Raw genomic sequence first — 24,768 nt, forward strand, 5'->3', positions numbered from 1 at the left:
CTATTTTTGTTCATCAGTTTATGTTGTTCATTATAATCTGAATTGCAGCCCTAAAAAATTCAATAAAGAATTTAAATAAAATTAATACAACCAGAGTAATCTTTAGGTAATCTGCTCAGCCATACAGATGACTTAATTGCATATTTCACAGGAGGATTCACTGTTAATATTAGAAAATGATTTCTAACAAAGTGAGATCATGTGATATTTATCTTTCTCCGACTGACTTATTCCGCTTAACACAATGTTCTCCAGGTCCATCCATGCTGTTGCAAATGGTAAGAGTTCCTTCTTTTTTACAGCAGCATAGCATTCCATTGTGTAGATGTATCACCATTTTTTAATCTACTCACCTGCTAATGGACACTTAGGCTGTTTCCAAATTTCAGCTATTGTAAAGTGTGCTGCTATAAACATAGGGGTGCATATATCATTTCTGATTGGTACTTCTGATTTCTTGGGATATACTCCTAGAAGTGGGATCACTGGATCAAATTGGAGTTCTATTTTTAGTTTTTTGATGAAATGCCATACTGTTCTCAGTAGCTACACCAGTCTGCATTCCCACCAGCAGTGCACGAGGGTTCCTTTTTCTCCACATCCTCACCATCACTTGTCATTTGTTGATTTGTTGATGATAGCCATTCTGACAGGTGTGAGATGGTACCGCATTGTTGTTTTGATTTGCATCTCTCAGATGATTAGTGACTTTGAGCATGTTTTCATATGTCTCTTGGCCTTCTGTATGTCCTCTTTTACAAAGTGTCTTATTTAGGTCCTTTGCCCATTTTTTTATTGGATTTGTTATCTTCCTTTTGTTAAGTTGTATAAGTTTCCTGTAAATTTTGGAGATTGAACCCTTATTGGAAATAACATTGGTAAATATGTTCTCCCATGCAGTGGGCTTTCTTATTGCTTTGTTGTGGTTCTATTAATTTTTAAAGAAATACTATTTTATTCATTCACAGTATGAGAAGGATTTGGCTAGAGTTGTGTTTGCATCCTTAGGAAATAGATGAGTCAGTTTCTTTTCTTTGGACTACTTTTTAATTCATTAGCCAACTATAAAATTGCTTGTTATCCCACTTAGAGCACACGGGTGCAGGTTTTCACCTGTTCAGTAATTCCCAACTGTTGAGTAAAGTTGTGACTAAAGCCCACCCCTGCTTAGAGCAGTGCCTCTAACAAAGTAGATCTTATTTACCGCAAACCCAAGAGAAGGAAGCAGCTTCTTGTCCTCAATTTACTTCACTCATCACTTTATTACCTGGTGAATTATCCATAACATAAATGCAGTGATAACCATAATACAGTATTGCTGTGCATAAATAATATCGACCGGTTGATTTCTGAAAGTAAAATTTAGAATGAAACATGGAAAAAAACATGGTATTTAAAAAAATCGTTTTCATTCTCCATTTTAACTATTCTTTAAAACAGGGCTGCAGATTCAAATGCCTGCAGGGACCAAGTATGTCACTCTGGAAAAATATAACTTGGGGAAGGTGGGCAGTTATTGCCATTAGAAAATAAGGGCATACCCTAGGTAAAAGCATTCAGATGCAATTTAAAAAAAAAAGAAAGCTAAATATACTTCTCAAATAAAACATTACTCCAAGCTATTTGCTCTTTGGTCTTAATCCCTGCTTTAGAATTAAATTCTTATACTTGTTTTTAGGTAAAATTTAATATCAGCTCTACTGTTTCAAATATTTATCATTTAAATATTTCAGTTAAGTGTGATGTCTAGATTGCATGATTGACAGGAAAAAGCTTAAATGTGGATGGTTAAGTAAATCCTTTCCTTGGATTTTAATGTTCTCCAAGGCCCCTTTAAGCTCTACAATTATGCAATCCTTAGACAACCTCTCTAGACACGAATAAAAATGTTTTAAGGTAGATACATATTTTGGAGCACTTTTTAAAAACTCCGAAGATATAGCTTGTACGAGCATTATACTTAGTTCTTCATTTATAACACCTGCCACAAATGATGAGTATTACCCTAAATCTGCATACTATAGTAACTGCCAAACATTTAACTGTTTTTAGGAAATTTGTAGAATTTGTCAAAGTTTTATTCTACATAAAAACCAGATCGAGGATAGATATTTTGATATTCTGGAAGTCACTATCTGCATACATGGGTAGCTTTATTTCTTTTTATGTATACTACTTCAGTGATCTTCTTTTCCCTCCTAAGTCCCTTTTTTTTTTTTTTTTTTTTTTTTTTTTGTTCCCTGTGCACAATAGTACATCTCATCTTTGTTGGTAGGTCATGATGAAGATAGGCATCAGCTACCCTTAATTTAACCTGAAGACCTGTTTTATATATGTCATACCATTTAATTGACAGCTGAGAGCTTTTAGATACTGTTATGATTCGTAGTTGTTGGACTAGAAAACTAAGGCTCAAAGAGCTTAGCTTGCAGAGCTAAGGATTGTAACACAGCTGGCTCTTAACCTCAGTGTTGCACTGACTCCCTGAGAGGTATATGATAAAAACCTGACACCTATATGTTCATAATATACCTAGATCTGAAAGTTATTGCAAGGGCATTGTTTCATAGCTATCATTTCTTGAGCCCTTCAGTGTGCTAGGCACTATTGGAAGAAGCTTGCAGAACCCAGCCAGGTAGGTGCCAATTTTCCAGATTTACAGCTGAGGAAGCATCTGCTCAGAAAAGTTAATATTACTGAGATCACACAGCTAGAAAGTAGGGCTGCAATTCAGATCAGGGTTTTCTGGCACTTTAGTAGTACACGTTCCACTGTACCACACTGTTTTTGAGAGCAGGTTACAGAGAGAGGTTGAAGCTGACAGTTCACATTGAACACTTGGCTACTTCAGATAGAGTATACAAACTGGGGAAAACCTAGGACATACCCTTTGCTGGTACCTGTGTCCCATAGCACTTTCATGGTTTTGTTCATGTCTGTGCATCACGGTCCTACTTATTAACATTGTTCTTAGATTACTAAAAAAAAAAAAAAAAAAAAAAAAAAGAGCGCACAACTTTACTATTCCTCCTGTATTGTCTATTGTACAACAAATTACCTCCACAATGAATAGAAGCAGTTAGTGTGTCCTGCCCTTTCTGAGAGTCAGGGATTTGGGAGCAGCTCTCAGCCAGGTGGTTCTGGGCCAGTTGTGAGGCTACATCACACTGTCGATGGGGCTGCTGTCCTCTGAAGGCTCCTGCCACACATTAGCATTGCTTTTGGCAGAAGCTTCAGTTCCCCACTGTGTGGGCTCCTCCAGCCTGCTGTCAGCTGGCATCCCCCAAATCAAACGATCCAGAAGAGAGAGTGACCAACATGGAACCAATGTCTTCACAGCTTAATGCTGTCACTTTTGCCATGTTTTTATTGGTTACACAGACCAATCCTGGCAGAGTATGGGAAGGGACTGCACAAAGACCATTGGGGGTCATGTTAGAGGCTGACTACCACACCTGCCACAAATAGAAACTAGAATCACTTGCCAAAAATAGGTTTTAACCACAAAAATAAATACGAGGCAAACAAAACAATGTTAAGAAATTCCAGCTGGCTTGAAGGGTTTTCTCCTGATGTCTACTTCCTATTGTATTTATTAGTTAGAATGGGAATTTACCAAGTGGTACAGGACAGGGACTCCAAACTAAGACATCCCTTTGTCTTATCAAAGGGATTGGCAAGGACTGACTTTAGTGGTTCATGTCCAGGTCTTATAAAACAGTCACCACTCATCATTTTATAAATTCGACACAGATTTGCCCAATTTCATACTACTAACCAAATAAGACTAATTTTAACTTATATAATACCCACTGATCCTCTAGCTCAGATTCTTACATGTGCTTAAAGACATACCTGGGATAAAGAAATCATTATTAGCATCATATGCACATTCCGATATTTTGGTTGGATACAAATAAAGCATTAGAATTTTTTTGTTTTTAGCAATAATTTTTTCAACTGCCTTTTCCAGTAACTGCAGGACAGTGATTTGGCGATATTTTTATGGAGCCTAAATTATAACTGCTTCAACAATGGATACATCTCTCGTTCCTACTTTTGCTTTAATAGAGGATAGAATTACTGGGTAGAATTATTGGCTTGACGTACTTTATGTTCAAGTAAAGCAGCTAGGAAAGATCCACAGCATGGACAGGACTGAAGCAGCTGGCAGACTTTTGGCCTTAGAGAGCAGTTCTGGAGCAGGGCCATTAGTCAGCTCTGTGGCCTATGCCTCACAAAGAGTTGAACTGGATACAGTTAACCACCTACCCAGAACTAATGCTTAAAGAGCACTTTGACTTACCTTATTAGGAAGAAGTAAACACAGTTTATTTTTAGGCAAGTCTTAGGTTGTCCTAAGGATCTTTCCTTAAAAATCAGAACTAGGTATAGTCAATCTAGTGAATTGAATTTGTCTCTTGTTGAGTATAAGTTATTTTGAGAAGAGAAATGGCTTGCAGTCTTGTGAAGACCACCCCCTCTAGTGTAAGGTACATGACTCTTAGTTGTCTAGTGTATTTATTTATATACCAGAGGCCCAGTGTACGGGTGGGGTCCCTCGGCCTGGCTAATGATTGGAGCTATCTTGCCCAGTCCCTATCGGGGACCTAGGGAGGTTGGCTGTGGGGGTTCACTGACCACCAGGGGACAGCTCCTGCATTGAAGGTCTGCCTCCTGGTGGTCAGTGTGTGTCATAGTGACTGGTTGACCAGCTGTTCAGTTGATTAGGCATATATATATATATATATATATACATATACATATATCTATATATACATATATATATACACATATATATACATACACATATATACATATATATACATATACATATACATATATACACACACACACACACACTAGAGACCCATTGCATGGAGATTCACACAATAAGCCTTCCTTCCTCTGGCTGCCAGCACCAGTTTTCCTCCAGGACCCAGGCCCCAGGCCCCAGGCCCCAGGCCTTCGCTCTGGCCGCAACAGAGAAGCCAAGCCTCTTCAGTCTTTACTCAAGCCGGAGCCTTCAGTCTTTGCTCTGTATCTGCGTATACAAACTAACCTGCCATTTTTCTTGGGTTAATTTGCATACCGTATTTTCCAGCATATAAGACAACCCCCTAATTTTACAGTTAAAACATAGGTTTATTCTTATATTTGCTGTATAAGACTACCCCCCACTTCAAAGAAAAGACTTACTTTGCTGTCAAGATCTGCAGGTAATTTTTGTGCAGTTTTGGTCTTTTGCCCCCGATTTTCGGTTGACTTTTTTTCGTTTCAAAGGTCGTCTTATACGCCAGAAAATACGGTACTTCTGATTGGCTGGTGGGTGTCAAGGAGGTATGGTCAATATGCATATTTATCTTTAATTAGTGTAGACTAGAGGCTCAGTGCACAAAATTCGTGCACGGGGGGGGGGGGGGGGAGGGTGTCCCCCAGCCCAGCCTACACCTTCTTCAACCTGGGACCTCTCAAGGAATGTCCGACTGCCTGTTTAGGCATGATCCTACCTGGATTTGGCCTAAACGGGCAGTCGGACCTCGCTCTCACAATCCTGGACTGCTGGCTCCCAACTGCTCACCTGCCTTCCTGATTACCCCCTAACCACTCTCCTGAAAGTCTGATTTGTGCCTAACTGCTCCCCTGCTTGCCCCAAACTGCCCTCTCTTGCTGGCCATCTTGTGTGTTGGAGTGACGGTTGCATATTATTTTATTAGGATTAGGTAGGATAGAGACCTGGTGCACGGGTGGGGGCCAACTGGTTTTTCCTGAAGGGTGTCCTGGATCAAGATGAGGGTTCACTTAGAGTGGCCTGGCGAGGAGCCTGTGGTGGTTTGCAGACTGGCCATGCCCCCCGGCGATCCAAGTGGAGGCCCTGGTATCTGGGATTTATTTATCTTTGATAATTGAAACTTTGTAACCTTGAGCAGAGCCAAATATCCTGTTCCCTCTGCGGCTGCAGCCATTTTTATTGGGATTTATTTACCTTCTATAATTAAAGCTTTGTAGCCTTGAGTGTTGGCCTGGGCCCACCAAGGTATGCGAAAGCTAGGCTTCTTCCATTGCCAGGAAACCCAAGCCTCCTGCTCTCTCCATGGCCACAGCCATCTTGATTGTGTTAATTTGCATACTCTCTCATGATTGGCTGGTGGGCATGGCTTGTGGGTGTAGCAGAGTTATAGTCAATTTGCATATTACTCTTTTATTAGATAGTATGCTCGTCTTGTGGAGGAGAATCCTTGGTTCTTGCCAGGCCAGCAGATTCTGTTTTCTTCATCAACCAGGTTCAAAGAAAATTACAAGATTATGTATATAGGGAGAAGGGAGGGAGACTTTGTCTTTTCCTTTGAAATGTCCTTCTGTGTCTAACACACTATTTAATAACTGGCACCATTTTAGACAGTAGTGGTCTTTAATATTTGGAGGATTTAATGGTGAATTCAAACATTATTATATTCTAAAAGCCTGTGAAATAATTAACACGTCTCTGTAGGATCTACAGTAATTTCATTTGTCAAGTTAGTGTTCACCTAAGTAGCTGATGGCAACCTTAAACTTTAACTGTTTACCTATAGCTTCCTTTAAAATCACATTTTATTTGCTTGTGGTAGAATGTTACATGAAAGTCCTGTCCCTTTGGGACTCTCAGTATTTTAAAAACCAGTTTCCTTTTTCTTTAATCCTCCTCAGCATTAGGTAAGAAATCATAATAAAATAGTGACTACAGAAACTGTTTAAAGCACAATTTATCACGAAAGAGATTGCCCTTGGTGGGCACTTGTGGTGTATTGTTCTGCTTCTTGATCTGAGAGCTGATCACATGGAGATGTTCCGTTTATGAAATGCTCACTTTCCTATCTGTTCCAGAATAGTGTATTAAACACTTTATGGCAGCATACAAACAGACATTTTAGTTGACCTTTGCAGCAGCAATGGAGCCTGGTCCACTGTCCCTTCTTCAGTCAGTGCCTCTGCTCTGCCCAAAATGGAAACAAAGTCACTCCAGAAAACATCTCCTTTGAGGCCTGTGAAATTTTAAGTGCTTTTATTTTCCATATAGGACAGCACAATTATCTTTGTGCAGGAAGAAATGATTGTATCATTGATAAAATTCGAAGAAAAAACTGCCCTGCATGCCGCTATCGGAAATGTCTTCAAGCTGGAATGAACCTGGAAGGTAAGGTCAGACCTGAATGCAACTGTCTCTGTATCTTATGAAAATTTATTTTGCTTTTTAAAATGTAAGTAAAAGATTGTAATAATTTAATTTAGTTATTGTGGTATATATGTGCTTGATTGGCACAATTTTATATTATTCAATTAAAAGCAGAAATTTTTTAATGAATATTTCATTATTGCTTAAGTTTATTCACCAGCTCTTATTACTGAAGTCAGTATAGCCAAACTATGTACTAAAAAAGGAAATTATATAATAATGGTAATTACAAAACTTGAAGCATTACTTTTGTAGATCTGAAGGGGGGGACAAAACTCCTTAAAGTGGCCTTGGATGGGGTTTGTTTGTTGTTTTGCAAGTAAAGAAGAAACCTGAAACTAGGTATAAGTTTGATTTTCAGATTCCTGTTTATGTAACAAGTTATATAATTAACATTGATGTCATCGTTTAAAAATGTTCCTCTGGATAGTTAGGAATTCTGCTTTGACTGAAATTGCAAGTTCTGTGATGGTGATCTAATAGCCCATGTGCTTACTATTGTTGTGATAGCAGCATTTCATTCAGCAGTGCTCACCAAGAAGGTAGGCACAAGACAATGAATCAGTGCCTGTATTCTAGGAATTACCTGTCTAGTTAGGTTCCAGAGTCAAATCACAAAACAGGGTCGCAAATGGAATAGTGACACCTGATTCTGTCCTAGAAGAAGCAACATTAAATTTTAAGTCTAAAAAAACTGAGTAGGAAAATAATGGCAGAGGACATTATCAAATTTGTATTTTAGAAAAACAAATCTTGTAAAGAGTGATCAATTAAACAAGACATGGTGACAGTACAGTAGAGGGAGAATGGAAGCCATGTGGTTCTTTTGATAGGAGACTGTTAGAGCTTTCTAGCACATACTATGTATGTGTTTTTAAATACAAAGAGTTAGAGATGTGACTACATAGTTCCAGTTTGTCATTTAATAATATATTAGCACATATCGTGCAGTTGATAATTTGTAGAAGAACCAAAAGGCTTTTAAACATCTAAGTTCATAGAGTTTTTGCATATGTGTGATTTTATTAAAAAAGCTTTTTTGTGTTCAGTTATTCCAGTGTATATAAAACCTTTATTTGGAGTAAGTGCCAGAAGTGTCTAACAGACCATAATACTTAAGAACAATATAATATTTATATTATTTTGTTCACTGGAGTGTTTCCCCTAAGTCAGGCAGTTTCAATAATAACCCTAGAGTAGCTTCGCAGAAGCCACTGGCTCATTCTCTCCATAAAAGTAACTTAGTACTTCTGCAGTACCAAAGAATACTCAAGGTATTATTTTAAGGCAGCCTTCTTCCTTGCCTGAAGTGCCTAGCATTTGAAAACAGATAAAGGCTTTTAATTGTGATCCCAAATGTTTTATACTTCATTTTAAGATATATTATTATCATTCTAAAATACATCTTTATTTTTAGTGTCGAGAATCAAGTAGAATTTAAAGGCAAGGAGGCTTATGAAATTATTAGATTTCATACCTAATATTTTAAAAGCTAACTTTTAAACTAAGATGTCTCTACTTTTATTAACAAAGAAGTGGGACTCCAGAGTTTCTGTAGAGATCACATATTGAACATTAATCTACCATATGCTACAAGGAGTCAGAAACTTCATATACAGAAAAAATCTTATTAAATTGCTTTAAAATAGTAATTTCTTAAATTAAAAACTCCTCAGTTCTGTGGAAACATCCTAGTGCCCTTTCTTGCTCTGGTCAGTACCCCACCATTGGATGTGCTCTTTGAGCTTTATTCAGAGACACCAGTCCTCTCAGGACTGTAGGTGAATAGTAAGAAATTAAACTAATTATGTGCTGAGTCACAGAAGGTTTTTAAAATTTAAATTTCCAGCTTGTCATATCCTTTCCTCTTTGTTCTAATGTAGAGTGTAGGAACACACAGCTTCGGCAATTTAGAATTAGTAAAAATGGAGGGTTGTACAGTCTGATTTCAGTAGGTTGATTTGGGCCATGCATGTTCTTTCACTTTGTCAACGAAGTACATGCCATGGTTTTTTAGATCTGGGCTTCGAGATACTGTTCGTTGTTTAGAGGTACTTATGTCCTTTTTAAAACTTCATCACTTCTCTGTAGACTTGCTCTGTCTGAATTAAAAATATTCTAAGGCCAGATGAGGTACTGACAGTTCTTATACTAGTATGTAATGTGTGCCAGGAACTGTTCTAAGCATTTTACACATGTTACCAGACTTAATTCTCAACCACCCTACAAGGTAGGTGCTAATATGTTCCTCTTTGTATAGAAGAGGAAACCAGGGCCCAGAAAGTAATTTGCACCAATACCTGAAATTCAGCCATGGTGGTTTCAGATTTGTGCTCTTTACTGCTATACCATACTGTGTCTTCAGTATAGTGTAGCAAAAGAAAGTTGGCATGATCCTGTTTTAAAATGTTGACTAAAAATTCTTAAATTTCTCAGTACCACACTTCAGCACAGAGCAAGTAAGAAGTGGGACTATTCTACTCAGTGGAAATGATGGGACATTTTCCCTAACACCAGACATTGGGATAATAGTTCCCATCACAAATCTATCTTCAACAAACTGTCTTTTATTTTTAAAGGTGAATTGCACTTTTCCCTTAGCAAAATGCGTTTGCATCTCTGATAACTGAGACAGGTACATTTCCCTATTCATATAACTGTCTGTCCTTACCCTTCCCTGGTGCTCTGCATGCTCTCTCTTCAAGAATACTATAATTCCGTGCTCACTTCAGCAGAACACATGCTAAAAAATAATAATGTAAATCTGATTTGTAACTAAACAACAAAGAGTAAGTATTCATTTACTCAGAAGTCTACAGAGTCCATGCTGTAATTTGATTACATTGTTCCAAACTAAGTCAAAATTAAAAGAGAGCTTTAGTAACTTTACATATAATATGAAAATAGATGCTTTGGGTTTATAGTCATCAATAGAAATTTCTTATAAAAGGAAAATTACCTATTAGTAATTTATGTGAAGAAATGTAAAGTTTCTCTTCATCTTCCTCATCTTTTTAGTCCTAAATAGTATTCATTACTACAGGTTTTTTGAAAAAAATTAAAAAGTGGATTTTTCTGCTTTAAGAACTTCTATTGTCTTCAGTGTGTGATCTGCCATGTCTCCTTCTATTGATAAGGGGAGTTTGTGCATGGCTGTAAACAGTAAAGCTCTCTTCATTATGCATATTATAATTTAGAGCAACCTTAAGCCAGAGTTTCTAGTTTGGTATTACAAGCTTAGATTCTTTCAATTGATAATAAAAGAAACTTGCCAAAAAAAATGAAAAATTTGACCTTAACGTGGAAATGAGGCAGAAACTAACTTACGAAAGTATCTATATGAAGGTGATTTATTTAGACTGCTTTAATATAGTATTATAAGACATTTAATTTTGTATAAAATATAACTATAATAAAGAAGTAGCTTATTTGTAGCAGAAATTAATATACAAATGGATTCTGTCACTATCATAATTGCTAAAAAACAAAAACAAAAACACTTTCTACTCTCTCATATCTAAATAGTTTGAGAAATTAAAATACCTCTTCAATAAACTTTGCCACCTCCTATCACAACTTATTTCTCTGTGTGTTTTTTTAATACCCATAGCTCGAAAAACAAAGAAAAAGATAAAAGGAATTCAGCAGGCCACTACAGGGGTCTCACAGGAAACTTCTGAAAATTCTGCTACCACGACAATAGTTCCTGCATCATTACCACAACTCACCCCTACCCTGGTGTCACTGCTGGAGGTCATTGAGCCAGAGGTGCTGTATGCAGGATATGATTGCTCCACCCCAGACTCCACTTGGCGGATCATGACCACACTCAACATGTTAGGTGGGCGACAGGTGATCGCAGCAGTGAAATGGGCAAAGGCAATACCAGGTAAGGTGCAAACGGGGACACGGCTAAGATACATGTTTTGTATTTTCCTTTTTTTAAAAATTATAGTTGCTATTATACAATACTAGAGACTGCTGATGCATGAAAATTGTGCATGAATAGGCCTTTCTTTCCCCAGCTGCCTGCACAGGCTTCCCTCGCAGTCCTGGCTTCATCCTGAAGGACATCGGGTCTAATTAGCATATTATGCTTTTATTATTATAGATTGTATGAGTTTCTGGTGTACAACATATAGTGATTCTACACTTTTATACTTGATGTAATCACTATGATATGTCTAGTTACCAAGTTATTCTAGTTACCAAGTTATTAAGATATTATTGACTCTTCCCTGTGCTGTATATTACATCCCCATGACTTATTTTGTAACTGGAAGTTTGTACCTCTTATTCACCCATTCCCCTCCTTTCCTATGGCAACTACCGATTTGTTCTCTGCGAGTCTGTTTCTTAAACAAAAACATTCTGGATCCTTAATCTTCATGGTCCATGGTATTGTCTTGTTCCTCATTCTAGTTATAGGAGAGTCTATAGTTAAGTTTTACAAACTGCTCCCTGCTTTTCAGATAGGATGATGTAACATACAGAATTAACAAGACTTACTCAAAATTCCTTTTACACTTAAGTAGGAGAAAAAAATTTAAACTATTTCTTAGATTTCACTTTGTTTTCCTTCATCGTATCACTTTTAAAAATATGGTTATTTGTAAAATTGGTAAAAACCAGACATGGTGACACTGTCAAAATAGACTAAAGTAGAATATCTTAAGCTTCCTGACCTCACAGCTAGAGGGGAATTGATAAGCTCTGTTCACACAATCAGAGACAGAGAAGACTAAAGAGACTGACCTTTTCTCATCCCTAGACTGTCAGAGGAAAGAGGTAGAGAAATCGGGAGAGTTTTTCATTTAAATTCATTGAGTGAATAAGATCCCCAGCCAGGACCCTAGGCTTTCTCTTTCACTATCCTATATAATAAAAGGGTAATATGCAAATAGATTGAACAGTAGAACAACCGGTCACTATGACGTGCACAACCACCAGGGAGCAGACACTCAATGCAGGAGCAGGCTTAAACCATTAGTTGGACATTCTTAGTGCTGCTGCGGAGGTGGAAGAGGCTCCCACCACCGCCGCTGCGCTTGCCAGCCACAAGCCTGGATCAGGGCTTCTGGGATCGGGCCTAAGCCATCAGTTGGGTTGCTAGAGGGACATCACTGGCTGGGCTGAGGGACACTCCTCTCACCCCCGAGTGCACAACTTTCATGCACTGGGCCTCTAGTTAATTTTATATTTACTTAAGTAGGCAAAAGGTGACAAAAACTGGCTGCTCTGAAGGCTTTGGACATTGAATGCTATTACAGAGCACTGAGGGCTTTGATCTTCACGTGTTGCCTAAGGGAGATTGAGCAGCTGGGTACTATATGTCCCTGTCTGTTAGAGGTCCCCGAACAAGGCTAGTTCATATCTGGTCTTTGGCAGTTTCCATAGAGATGATCTCTTTGGCAACTACAGCTTTTCCTTACACCTTTATTTCTCTTAACTTAGGATTCAGGAACTTACACCTGGATGACCAAATGACCCTACTGCAATATTCATGGATGTTCCTCATGGCATTTGCCCTGGGCTGGAGATCATACAGACAATCAAATGCAAACATGCTGTGTTTTGCTCCTGATTTGGTTATTAACGAGTAAGTCACTTGTGAGTCATTTTCCCTGTGTTCATAGGATTTTATCACCAGCTGATGTTTTCCTGATGGGCTGTTATGTGGTGATCCTTCGGGAATGAATCAGTGCTACCAGGTATCATGGAACTGGGAAAACCTGAAGAGTTGTTTATCAATGCTAAGGCAAGGCAGGTATAACAGAGCGAATGTACAGGTGGCATTGTTACTGTCCCCAGGATATTATTTAAACAGTTAGCATCTCTGGCTTGTAAAGTCTATAGCAAATAAAAAGGAATCTTGCAGTGCATTGTTTAACCAGCTAACTGCCACATCCAAGAAGGAAACCATCCCCACATGCCATAATATTTTGAATTTAACTAAAAAATCAATTTTCAATGAATATTATAAAAATAAATATGTTACAATTTGGATGTTGAATATTTTCAGCTGAAAATTCTCATGAAAAATGATTTTAAAGTTGGTCAGGGTTGCCACTTAGGGAAAACTTTTTTTTTTTTTTTTTTAATAGATGTGCATGGTGTATGGGGAAGGTCTGCCACTTGCGTCTATAGACATTTATGGCGTACAATGGGTTAATTACATAATCCTATTCCAGTAAGAAAAAGCACATTACAGTTCATGTTGCTCCCGCCTTCTGCAGGGGCAGGTGAGGCATCCCAGCTGAGGGGTGGAAGCACAGATCCAGAGAGAATAGTTAGCTCCTCTCATGGCAAATCTTACCAAGTTTAAAAAAAACAAGGGAACAAAAGTTTTTTTTGTTGTTTTTTTAATTGGGAGAGAACCAGCCAAGCTTTAAGATTTTATAAATCAGCTATCCTCTGGCCTCCTATGCCTATGCTACTCTCTGTGAGGTGTTTCCTACCTACCATCTGTCAACCATCACGTTGACTAATTTGCTCTTTTTTAAGCACAGTGTGCTCCCATCTCATATATCCGCAACGCACAGATGCTGTCAATGTCTCCTCACCTGCCACCCAGTACACTCACTGTGGTTTCTGTCTTTCCAGACCTGGCCTCTTTCTCTTTCACATACTCATCATTCCCATTCAAGATGAATACCTTTTACGAACACATCAGCTTATCTCCTTTATTCAAACACACACCTATGGTCTGAGTGGAGTAAATGAATTGGGGGTTATATGGAAAAAAAAAACAAAAACAAACAAAAAAAACACAACTGGATATTTCTTTGTGAATTCTGGGTATTTAGTATTGACAAGGGTTCAAAAAAAAATTGAATTATTAAACCACATCATTAGAATAATAGTGCCATTGCTTGTGAATCAAGCATTGTCAGGAGTCTATGTTCAGAACTGGATGCCATATTAAAAATAACAGTGACAACTTTAAACATGTCCAGAGTGGCAAGGAGTTTGGAAATTGATGAAAATAAGACTTGAAAGCAATGAAGATAGCCTGAAGAGATATTCTGTGAAGATAATGCAAACACATTGTTTTTATCTCTTGGGTGTGCCAGGCACAAAAATAATGGGTAGAAGTTATAGAAAAGCATCTTTGAGCTGAGTGTTAAATGGCTTATGATGTATTAAGCTCACATTACTTCAAATGTTTTAGCGGAGACTGGTTGATATCAGCTCCAGATACTGTAAAAGAAATTATTGGGCTTTATACAAGAAGCTGCATGTAGTAGGGTGGTTCTAGATTCAGGACACATGAGGTCATTGCAAGACCATGTAACTGGCATGGTAAATAGGAACTACCAGAGAGTTCAAGTTTTCCCTTTGGTAGGCCAGCTGCATACAGAGTTAGTCTAAAAAACCTGGTTGAGCTATCGAATTAAATGTGGTGCTGTTTCTCTAATGGTGACACTTTCTAGCACAGTATTCACTCTATGTTACATGAGTACTGACCAAGTGCCTGACTCTGGTTACACACAGCAAATACAACAGATGATGCCCCTGATGGGGGAAACCACATGACCCAACTTACTTTGGAGAGCCGTGGTGTAATATGTGGCGGAGGGGAGGAGGGGGAGTACATGTTACGTTAGTATGGAGGACCTCGCTAAATAGCTGAGCAGGAAACAGAACAAACTTTTTGAAAGGGAGGGCATTCCAGGTAGAAGAAATGATTACAAAGGATGGAAACAACTTTGGTATATGTGAGGAATTGAGAGAAAGTCACTGAGGATTTTGTGTGAGTTTAGGGAAGTGGATGGGGACTATGTGGAGAATTTTGTAGGCCATTAAATAGAGTTTAGATTTTATTCTTGAAGCAAGAAGCCTGTGGAATGTTTCAAAAACGGGTAAATAACATGATGGAGAGGCTCATGTGTTGCCTGGTGTTAGAGCAGAGAACACGACCAACAAGGCTCCTCACCTTAACTGCATGCACTGTAGTTGGGGAGACACAGACAACCACCAAATGAAATTTCAGATTATAATAGAGTTTTTATTAAAGAGATGTCTATTTCAGATAGGGTGGCTCATGGCTTTGGGAGGTGCCATTTGAATTAAGACTTGAAGGAAAAGGACCAAGCCTCACAGTGAAAAGCAAGAGGCATGTGAAACAAAAGTGCTCACTCCGTATTCCAAGGAAGGGCCATATCCCTGTCCTCCACTGACAGGCACTACCATGTGCTTGGCCAGGCCAAATCTCCATACACACACACACTCTCAGGGGCCTGTGTCACCTTCACTGTTGCCAAAAAGAGGACAATTCAAACCACTGCATAACCTGATTGTGCCACTTACGCTGTGCCACTTACGCTCCTTACACAAATGTTTTCTCAGTGTCCAGCTCTGTGGAAGGGGTAAATGGCTTGTACGAACAATAGCTCTGAAGAGGCCATTCTGACTTAATATTCTCTTTTTGTTATGAGGTGAGAAGGCCTCCTCCCCTTTTAGCTCAGTGTTTCCCCCCTTCCTGGTGTCTGGAATAGGCAGACTTGGGGGTCAGAAAGTATACATTCAAGTTTGGGCCATCTGTATAATTTATAAAAGTTTCTCATCATTGTCTTTAGGTCAGAGAGTTGTAGAAATACTTTTTTTAAACAGCCAACTAGAATTATTTTTTTTTATTCTACACTGTAACTGTCAATTACAACGTATTAGAAGCTAAAAGAGAAAAAGATACCTCACAGAAAAGGAATGCTTAATTCCTACTGGAGCATTAGGAAGGTGCCTCTTACTAGAAGTAGATTTTATATTTGAAGAGTCATAGAGCTCCTGTCATCACTTTGGCAGTATACCATTCATGTACTATTTAACATATTAAATAGCTTTATCTGTTAAGTCCAAGATCACTTTCTATCAAAACTTTGAAAGAAATACACAGATCTTGAAGTATTTTTAAATCTGTGAACTGGGCACAGATTCAGGCTCTTGGTTTCACTTAAGAAATTAGGAAACTTTAGGGATCTATTTGAAAATCATAGATGTGATCATGGTTTTTGAGTATTAATTTGGTACCTTTCCTTAGGAGAACATTCAGTCACAATGTCTGTCAGAGGCAGATATGGAGTCTAAGAAAACCTAGATTCGAATTCCGACCCTCCGCTTAACTATATACAGTATCCTCATAGTTGTCTTTAGAATGGAATTCTATGAGAAAAAATGCCTTTTGATTTTTAAATGGGTAGGATCTAAAGCTGTGTTGTCTAATTGGCGATATTCAGATGCTACCATAATACCTTGATTTAAATGAGCAAGTGGTAATAAATCCTGTAGGAGTATTAAGTTCTAAACACTTAAATAAAATAATGTATGGAGTGCATGATGGAAAAATAACTTATTCAATGTAAAGTTACATTGTTCAGTAGTCTCTTTATATGCTTTAGAGTTAGACCCAGGAACAAGTTTAATGCTAATTCCCTACAGATCAGAAGTTTCCTTACTCGTAATAGTTAGGTTTCCCTTCATGGAACAAGCACTATTTAATTCTAATTCAAACACTGACATTTGTCTTTCACAGGAACAGGATGAATCTACCCTGCATGTATGAACAATGTAAACATATGCTATATGTTTCCTCTGAGTTACAAAGGCTTCAGGTATCTTATGAAGAATATCTCTGTATGAAAACATTACTGCTTCTCTCATCAGGTTTGTAAAACACTTCACTTCTATATGAATCATGAAATATAGAAATAAAGGTTTTTTTGTATACATAGCACTAATACTTATTTCAAATATGTCTACTATTTCCTGCTAGTCAGATATGTTTTCATAAATGTTAACTTTTAGAAAGGCACAGCCACTAACATACACCAAAATTAATAAGACACAGATGTCATGGAGAAATAGAGGTGTATGAGTTGCACAGGGGTCTCTGTTGGTCTGTAATCATTACAGTGTAATGTGTAGACTTCCTCTTTCCTGTGACCTTCGGATACCTCTGTAGGAGGCATGGAAAAAGAAAGCCAAGTGGAATGATTTTGGTTTTTCTACTACATTGTAACTTGGTCAAAAATTTTACTTATACAACGAATACTACCATGTAGAAGACGCTATGGGAAAAGGATTCATCCTACACAAGGTGTGCGTGATTACTATTAGAGGACTGGTTAATGCAGCATCCGAGCTGGACTGTTGGGCAGAGGTATTCTATCTAGAAAATGGCAATGAGAGTTTATAAAACCACCTTGAAAATTTAGATAAAGTTACTATATATAAACTTTAGTGAGGCTAATTTCACCTAGCAAGTTAAAACTAGATAGCTTTTGAAAAATACAAAGTATCTTATCTACATTATTATAGTAAAATTGTGTCATTTTTGGCATTTTCAATAAGTGTGTGAACCACTTGTTATTGTAAACTTTAGACCATTCCAGTAAAAATTATATATCAAGTTAATGTTTATAAAATACTGAGTTGATGAATGAATAACTTTTTCATATACAAATAAGTAAACTTGTAATCTAAAATTCTGTATTCTTTAGTAACCGTGGTTTCAAAGTTGTCACATAACTTGAAGCTATGGATGTTGCACATGACTAAGCTGTTGTAATTCTTTGTTCTACAAAAAGTTGTTTTATCTTCTTAGATTTAAGGAGTATTAATAATAATCAAGGCTAGAAAAATTTCCACAACCCCTTAAAAAAACCTAAAGATAAAGATCATTGCTGGAGACTCCTTTCAGATTACCAATGGCAGTACACTTAAAACGTAAACTGGGTATTGAGCAAACAGTGATTAAGGGAAAAGCTCTAAAACAATGCCTTGTAACTCGAAATTTTCATCTCATAATGAACATAAAAACAGCATCTGTACAGCATAGCAAATCATTATCTTAGCACATTGATAACCCCATTCACAGTACACCAGCTGAAAAAAGTTCTGGTTTAACAATCATCAGAAATCTAAAATGAAAGGTGAAAGAGAAAAGGAATTATACAAAAAGAGATAATGGCTAAAAAGTTTCCAGAATTTAAAAAAGACACTAAATTCTATAACCAGGCAGTGCAATGAATTCCACATAGTACATTAATAAAATCCTGTTTTCTGAACAGCACAGTTAACAAGAAAATCACTGAACAGGAGAGAAAAAATATCTTCAAAGGATAAGGTATTTAACTGAACAATAGCAATTGAAGAAAATGGAACAATGTCTCTAAAATGCTAAGTGAAGGTGGACTTCAGTTTTAGCTCTCACAAGTAAACAGCTTCGAAGTTATCCTCACAATAAGGAAAAGCTCAAACTGAAAATCAGTGACTTTTCTTAGATCCATCAGAGAATTGAGATTACAAGGCAAGCCACCACCTCAAAATCTGTAGAGAAGGCAAATGTAGAGAAGCACAGCCAGAATGAGCTTACTGGAAGAGAAGCTACTGGAGCCAGTAACTGGTAGAAACATTTCGGTAATTTTGATAAATTCTCTAGACCCAATGAGGAATAGCCTGAGAGTTAAGAACTCTTGGGACCCAGTATTGGCAGGGGGCTTGTCTCCCCATACTTTCTTGGGACTTACCTCCTAACGCCTCCCCAGGTTCCCATGGTGAAGATCTGAGAAAGGTCCCCTCATGTTTCTGCGTGCTAAGGGAAACTGCTGTAACAAAGCTTTATCTGACCTGGGGAAGTGGATAATTCCAACCCCCTCCTCTTTCTGTATCATGTAAGAGAAGGGGGAAAAGGTCCAGAAACATTCTGAAGGACACAGCCCAGGGGCCAAGACTACTAAAAAGATTTAATCATAAAAGTAGTAAACATACCACCTTACCACCATATGATCAGGGTTCCAGTGGGAAGAACTGAATTACAATGGAGAGAGCTGCAGAATACAGATATTTTAAAAAAGAAAATAGGGGACAGAAGAAGGGGGAATAAAAATAAGGAACCAGAACCTCCTAACACCCACACCAAACATTTAATACAGCCTAGTCCCTTAGCCAGATTAACATAAAACCTCACATAATTTCCAGCTTTTTGCAAAAAGTGCAAGGTAACAAGAAACAAACATTAGAATAAGATATAGCACAGATGTTGTAGTTATCAAATAGGGAATTTGAAAATACCTATGATTAATATGTTAAAGACTAATGGAAAAAGTAAACAACATGTACAAACACATGAATATTGTAAGCAGTAAGGTGGAAATTTTAAGAAAGAAAAGGAAATGCTAGAAATTAAAATACTAAAATATGGAAATGAAGAATTCTGTGGATGGGCTCATCAGAGGATTAGATATACCAAGAGAAGAATCATTGAGCTTGAAGACACTCAGTCAAAATTTACAAAATTCAAGAGCCAAGAGAAAAAAAGAATGAAAAAAAAATAGAATATTTAAAAACATTGTGGAAAGTTACAATAAAAGGTGTACTATACCAGTAATGGGAATATCAAGTAAAAGAAGGAAAGGAACAGAAAAAAATATTTTAAGTAATAATGGCTAATAGTTTTCCAGAATTCATGACAGGAACCAAAACATCAATCAAGGAAGCTCAGAAAGTGCCAAGAAAGATAAATACCAAAAAATCTATATCTAGGCCTATTGTATTCAAACAGCAGAAAACAAAAAATATGGAGGAAATCTTGAAAGTAGCCAGATTGGGTAAAAGAAAAAAGCTTACCTATGGTGGAACAAGAAATATGTTCTGCTGAATTTTCATCAGTAGAAACCATGTAGCAAGAGTGGAATCACATATTTAGTATTGAAGGGGGGGGGGGAATCACCAATTTCTAATTCTGTATTCAGTGAAAATTTCCTTTAAAAGTGAGAGCAAAATAAAGACCTCAGACAAACAAAACTTGAGAGAATCAGTTACTACCGTGTTTCCCCGAAAATAAGACCTAGCGCATGGAAAGATAAGACATCCCCTGAAAATAAGACCTAGCGCAACTTTGGGAGAAAAAATTAATATAAGACACTGTCTTATTTTCAGGGAAACAGGGTAATAGATCTGCCTTTCATAAAATGTTAAGGGAAGTTCTTTAGAGGAAAGGAAAATAATATAGGTCAGAAACATCATCTACACATAGAAAGGAAGAGTGTTAGGAATACATGAAGATAAAACTTATTTTTCTTCATAATTAATCTAACAACTATTTAAAGAATTAATAATGTAAATTGTTTGAGCACAACATACGGATAAGTTGAATGAGTGACAGCAATGTTAATAGGGATGGGAGGGAGAAGTTAGGAATACTCTGTTTTAATGTAGACTGCAGTTGTACTATAACAACATGGGCTTGAACTGCTCTGCTCCATTTATTCATAGCTTTTTTTTTTTTTTTTCCAATAAGTAGAGTCTGCCTTTTGTATCTATGGGCTTTACATCCTTGGATTCCACCAAATGCAGGTCGAAAACAGTATTTTCACATTCCCAACTGAAGTTGGTTGAATCCACAGATAGGAAGAGCCACCTGTAGAGTCAGAAATTATACCTGGATTTTCAACTGCAAGGGGATCCGTACCCCTAACTCCCACATTGTTTAAGGATCAACTGTAGTTGTCAATGCAAACTCTAGGGCAACCACTAACAATAATTTTATTTTTCATCACCATTTATCCCCTCTATGAAAAAAATAACTTTGAGAAGAAGTAATGATTGATATACTGAGAGAAATCATGTCATATGAAATGTTCAATGAAAACTAGAAACAGCAAAAAAATAGAAGACTAAAAAGGAAATGAACAAGTGCCAAGAGCAGATAATAGTTACAAACATGGCAGACAGTGCCCAGCCATATCAGACCATTGTTTTTCAATGTGAATGGTCTAAACATACCAGTAGTCTATTTTTAACTTATTTTTTTGTTAATGGAGGCTCAAACAAAGTTTGCCACTAAACTTAGTATATAATATTACAAAATGTACTTAGGCAAAAGAGAAGTAAAGACATTTTTAAGAATGTTAAAATAAGTGGTAAAAAAAGAAAAAGTGGTAAATATGTAAATAGATTTAAACTAAACTTTAATGAATAAAATAACAGTAATGTCTTTGGGGGGGGGTTGAAAATAGAATTAAAGTACACATTAATTACATATAAGAAAAATAAGAATTTGGTAAATTAAGACTGGGTGTTTACATTTTAAGTACGACAACTAGAAATACAAAGTGAATATAAAGTACCAAAGCATTAGGGGAGAAAGAATAACACGGTAAGAAAAAGTCCAAAAGAATGAAAGAAATGAGAGGAGCAGGGAAAAGCATAAGAGGAAGTAACAGATGGCATAAATACATTCAAATGTGTCAGTAATTTCATAAGAGGTATATCTAGATAAAGATATTTAACAGCTTAAGTAAGAGGATATACTATGCATGGTATAACCCAGTAATGGCAAACTTTTTTGTAAAGGACCAGATGGTAAATGGTTTCAGCTTTGCATAGTCTCTGGTATAGCTACTCAATTCTGCCCCCTGTGGCAGGAACACAGACCAGGCTGACTGCCAACAAAACATTATTTACAAACACAGGCTGCAGGTGGGGATTGGGCTTGGAGCCAGTTTGCTGACCACTGCTTTAACCAAAAGAAAAGTGAAGCAGCTGCATTAGTATCAAAATAGACTTTACGGCAAGAAAACAAAGTTCTATATTTAAAGATACTCATTACATAAAAAGCATTCCATTCACTAGGAAAATATTTGTAAATATATGACCTCTAAAAACACAAAAGCAAAAATTCTTGAAACTACAAGGTTAATTTGGGATGGATGAAATTCTTTTAAATATAAATATAAAATAGGACCGAAACCCGTTTGGCTCAGTGGATAGAGCATCAGCATGTGGACTGAAAGGTCCCAGGTTCAATTCCGGTCAAGGGCATGTACCTTGGTTGGGGCACATCCCCAGTAGGGGGTGTGCAAGAGGCAGCTGATCGAAGATTCTCTCTCATCGATGTTTCTAACTCTCTGTCCCTCTCCCTTCCTCTCTATAAAAAATCAATAATATATATATATATATATATATATATATATATATATATATATATATATATTTTTTTTTTTAAGGGATATTATAAACCATGCAACTGATCAGTTTTCCCTTTGCATTGGCTGATATAATGCTCAGGGCAAACAGGTGGTTGATCAACAAAAGTCTAGAATACTTTTGGTATCCATTTGAGACACAAATACAGCAAGTAGCCAGATGATGTGTTCAGAGGTCATAATAATCTGGCCGCTCTCTCTCTCTCTGTGTGTGTGTGTGTGTGTGTGTGTATTATATAAAAAATAAGATTTCTCTTTAGATTGGAATCATATCAACTCAGCGTTGATGCATTAATTAACAAAATGCATTGCATGATTTTAAGGGTCTAAGACTGGTAATGTCACATATATTCCAGGATGTTAACTGGTGGAATAAAACACTGTTGGTGACGTTTTCATTATGTCTAACCAAACTGAAGGGCAGAATGGCAGGCAGTGTATTATTTATTTGGTCTTTATGACAGCTTTGTGAACTGGAGAGGAAGTTAACTGCACAATTTACCTAAAGTTAAGGCCTCCAGTCTCCCATTGGCCCCTATTCTCTTGGCGGTGGTTTCACGATCCTTTGAAATGCTAATGTTTTAATCAAGTGCATTAAAAGCATATAGACAATGTTAAGTCATGGAATATGCTATTGATAATAAATGCCCTACTTGCTTGTATGAAGTTATCACAAGAAGTTTATTGAATTGACTACATCTTAATCTTTTAGTTCCTAAGGAAGGTTTGAAGAGCCAAGAGCTGTTTGATGAGATTAGAATGACCTACATCAAAGAGCTGGGGAAAGCCATTGTCAAGAGGGAAGGGAACTCCAGTCAGAATTGGCAGCGGTTCTACCAACTGACAAAACTCTTGGACTCCATGCATGAGGTAAGTGTCAATCACAAAGCCAAGTGTTAAAAACTTTCTGGGATATGAAGTTGTGTTCTATTTAGTCTAGTCTATGTAATTATATACCGATTTATTTCCCATTTGTGGATACTGATAATGGTTTGAGTTCAGTTTGGCCCACAGTTTTCCTGAGGCCAATTATGGAATTTCATTTCACCTGGTCATGTGCCTGTAGCGTCCTGATGCCAGTACAGAGTTCAACAGCACTGTTTTTTTTTAAATACAGAATTCCCTGGCTTTGTTTGATTAAGTCATTAAATTAGAATATGTCTTTCCTGTGTTATAGTACTGCAGTTCATCAGGAAACACTCAATTACATATAATTCTACATCCAGTTTAAGGAATTTAAGAGGTCTTTTGTACCTGAGTGCTCATTTATTTAAACTTTTTGTTTTTACTTGGGGAATTCCAGCAGGACTGGGTATATTCTAAGTCAGATATTTAAAAAGAGAGAGAGAGAGAGAGGCCAACAAGCATGAGATGGTCCCACTGATCGGATTTTAAGGCTAATCATTACCATATCTTCTCTTGTAGGTAGTTGAAAATCTCCTTCACTTTTGCTTCCAAACATTTTTGGATAAGACCATGAGTATTGAATTCCCAGAGATGTTAGCTGAAATCATCACCAATCAGTTACCAAAATATTCAAGTGGAAATATCAAAAAACTTCTGTTTCATCAAAAGTGACTGCCTTAATCAGAAAGGTTGCCTTAAAGAAAGTTGACTTTATAGCTTTTATTGTACAAACTATCATTTATCCTATAGCGGTTATGTTGTTTTATTTTTTTTGTTTGTTTGTTTATGTCTGATGTTTTTGTCTTGTTTTAAACACGCACTACATGTGGTTTATAGAGGGCCAAGACTTGGCGACAGAAGCAGTTGAGCCCTTGCTTTTCAGTGATGGGAACAGTAGGAAGTGATACTTGGTGGATCCCGGAAATGAGAAACAATGAGGTGGGGTCATCTCCTTGTTGGAGAAGGATGGCACTCTAGCCACCAGTGCCCAAAGCCTGCTTAATGAACTTCCTGCTCATACTTATCACAGTTGGCTGGATAAAATCTTCTAGACTTTTTGTTGGTGTATTTGCCCTGTATAGTTAGGATAAAATTTTTTGATTTATGCATGGAAACCTGAAAAAAAAAAGTTTACAAGTGTATATCAGAAAAGGGAAGCTGTGCCTTTTATAGCTATTGCTGTCTGGTTTTAACCATTTCCTTTATATTCAGTGAACTACGCTTGCTCATTTTTTCTTACATAATTTTTGTATTCGAGTTATTGTACAGCTGTTTAAGATGATGGGCAACTAGTTCATAGCTTTCCTAAATAAACTCTAAACATTAATATCTTGTGTGAAAATGGGTTGGTGCTTCTAACCTGATGGCACTTAGCTATCAGAAGATCACACAAATCAACTCAAATCTCCAGTATTCTTGTAAAAAAAAAAAAAAAAAAGCTCACATTTTGTGTGTGTGTGTGTGTGTGTGTGTATGTATGTATATATATATATATACATACATACACACACACACACACACACACACACTTGAGTGGAGAATTATAGAGGTTGTGCAAATTAACCACCCTAACTGGTATCGAGCACCTACCTGGTCCAAACCTGCAGGGTAAACCTTAGATGATGGTTGCAAAAGACTAATTTAAAAAAACAAACACAAAAA

The 24,768-nt window shown here is 37.1% G+C and overlaps 1 protein-coding gene across 7 annotated transcripts in view; it reads left to right on the top strand.

Annotated features, from left to right (window-relative positions):
- NR3C1 (nuclear receptor subfamily 3 group C member 1) overlaps window positions 1–24,433 on the top strand; it is a 99,790-nt gene extending 75,357 nt beyond the window's left edge. For all 7 annotated transcript variants that reach the window (XM_045576507.1, XM_036425018.2, XM_036425023.2 and 4 more), the window contains exons 4-9: window positions 7,061–7,177; window positions 10,827–11,105; window positions 12,671–12,815; window positions 16,746–16,876; window positions 22,913–23,070; window positions 23,626–24,433. In XM_045576507.1, the coding sequence (XP_045432463.1) occupies window positions 7,061–7,177; window positions 10,827–11,105; window positions 12,671–12,815; window positions 16,746–16,876; window positions 22,913–23,070; window positions 23,626–23,778 (983 nt within the window). In that variant the 3' untranslated portion in view covers window positions 23,779–24,433. The remainder of the gene's footprint in view (window positions 1–7,060; window positions 7,178–10,826; window positions 11,106–12,670; window positions 12,816–16,745; window positions 16,877–22,912; window positions 23,071–23,625) is intronic.
- Window positions 24,434–24,768: the final 335 nt, after the last annotated feature.

Source organism: Pipistrellus kuhlii, unplaced genomic scaffold (assembly GCF_014108245.1).
Source record: "Pipistrellus kuhlii isolate mPipKuh1 unplaced genomic scaffold, mPipKuh1.p scaffold_m20_p_8, whole genome shotgun sequence".
Classification (NCBI taxonomy): domain Eukaryota; kingdom Metazoa; phylum Chordata; class Mammalia; order Chiroptera; family Vespertilionidae; genus Pipistrellus; species Pipistrellus kuhlii.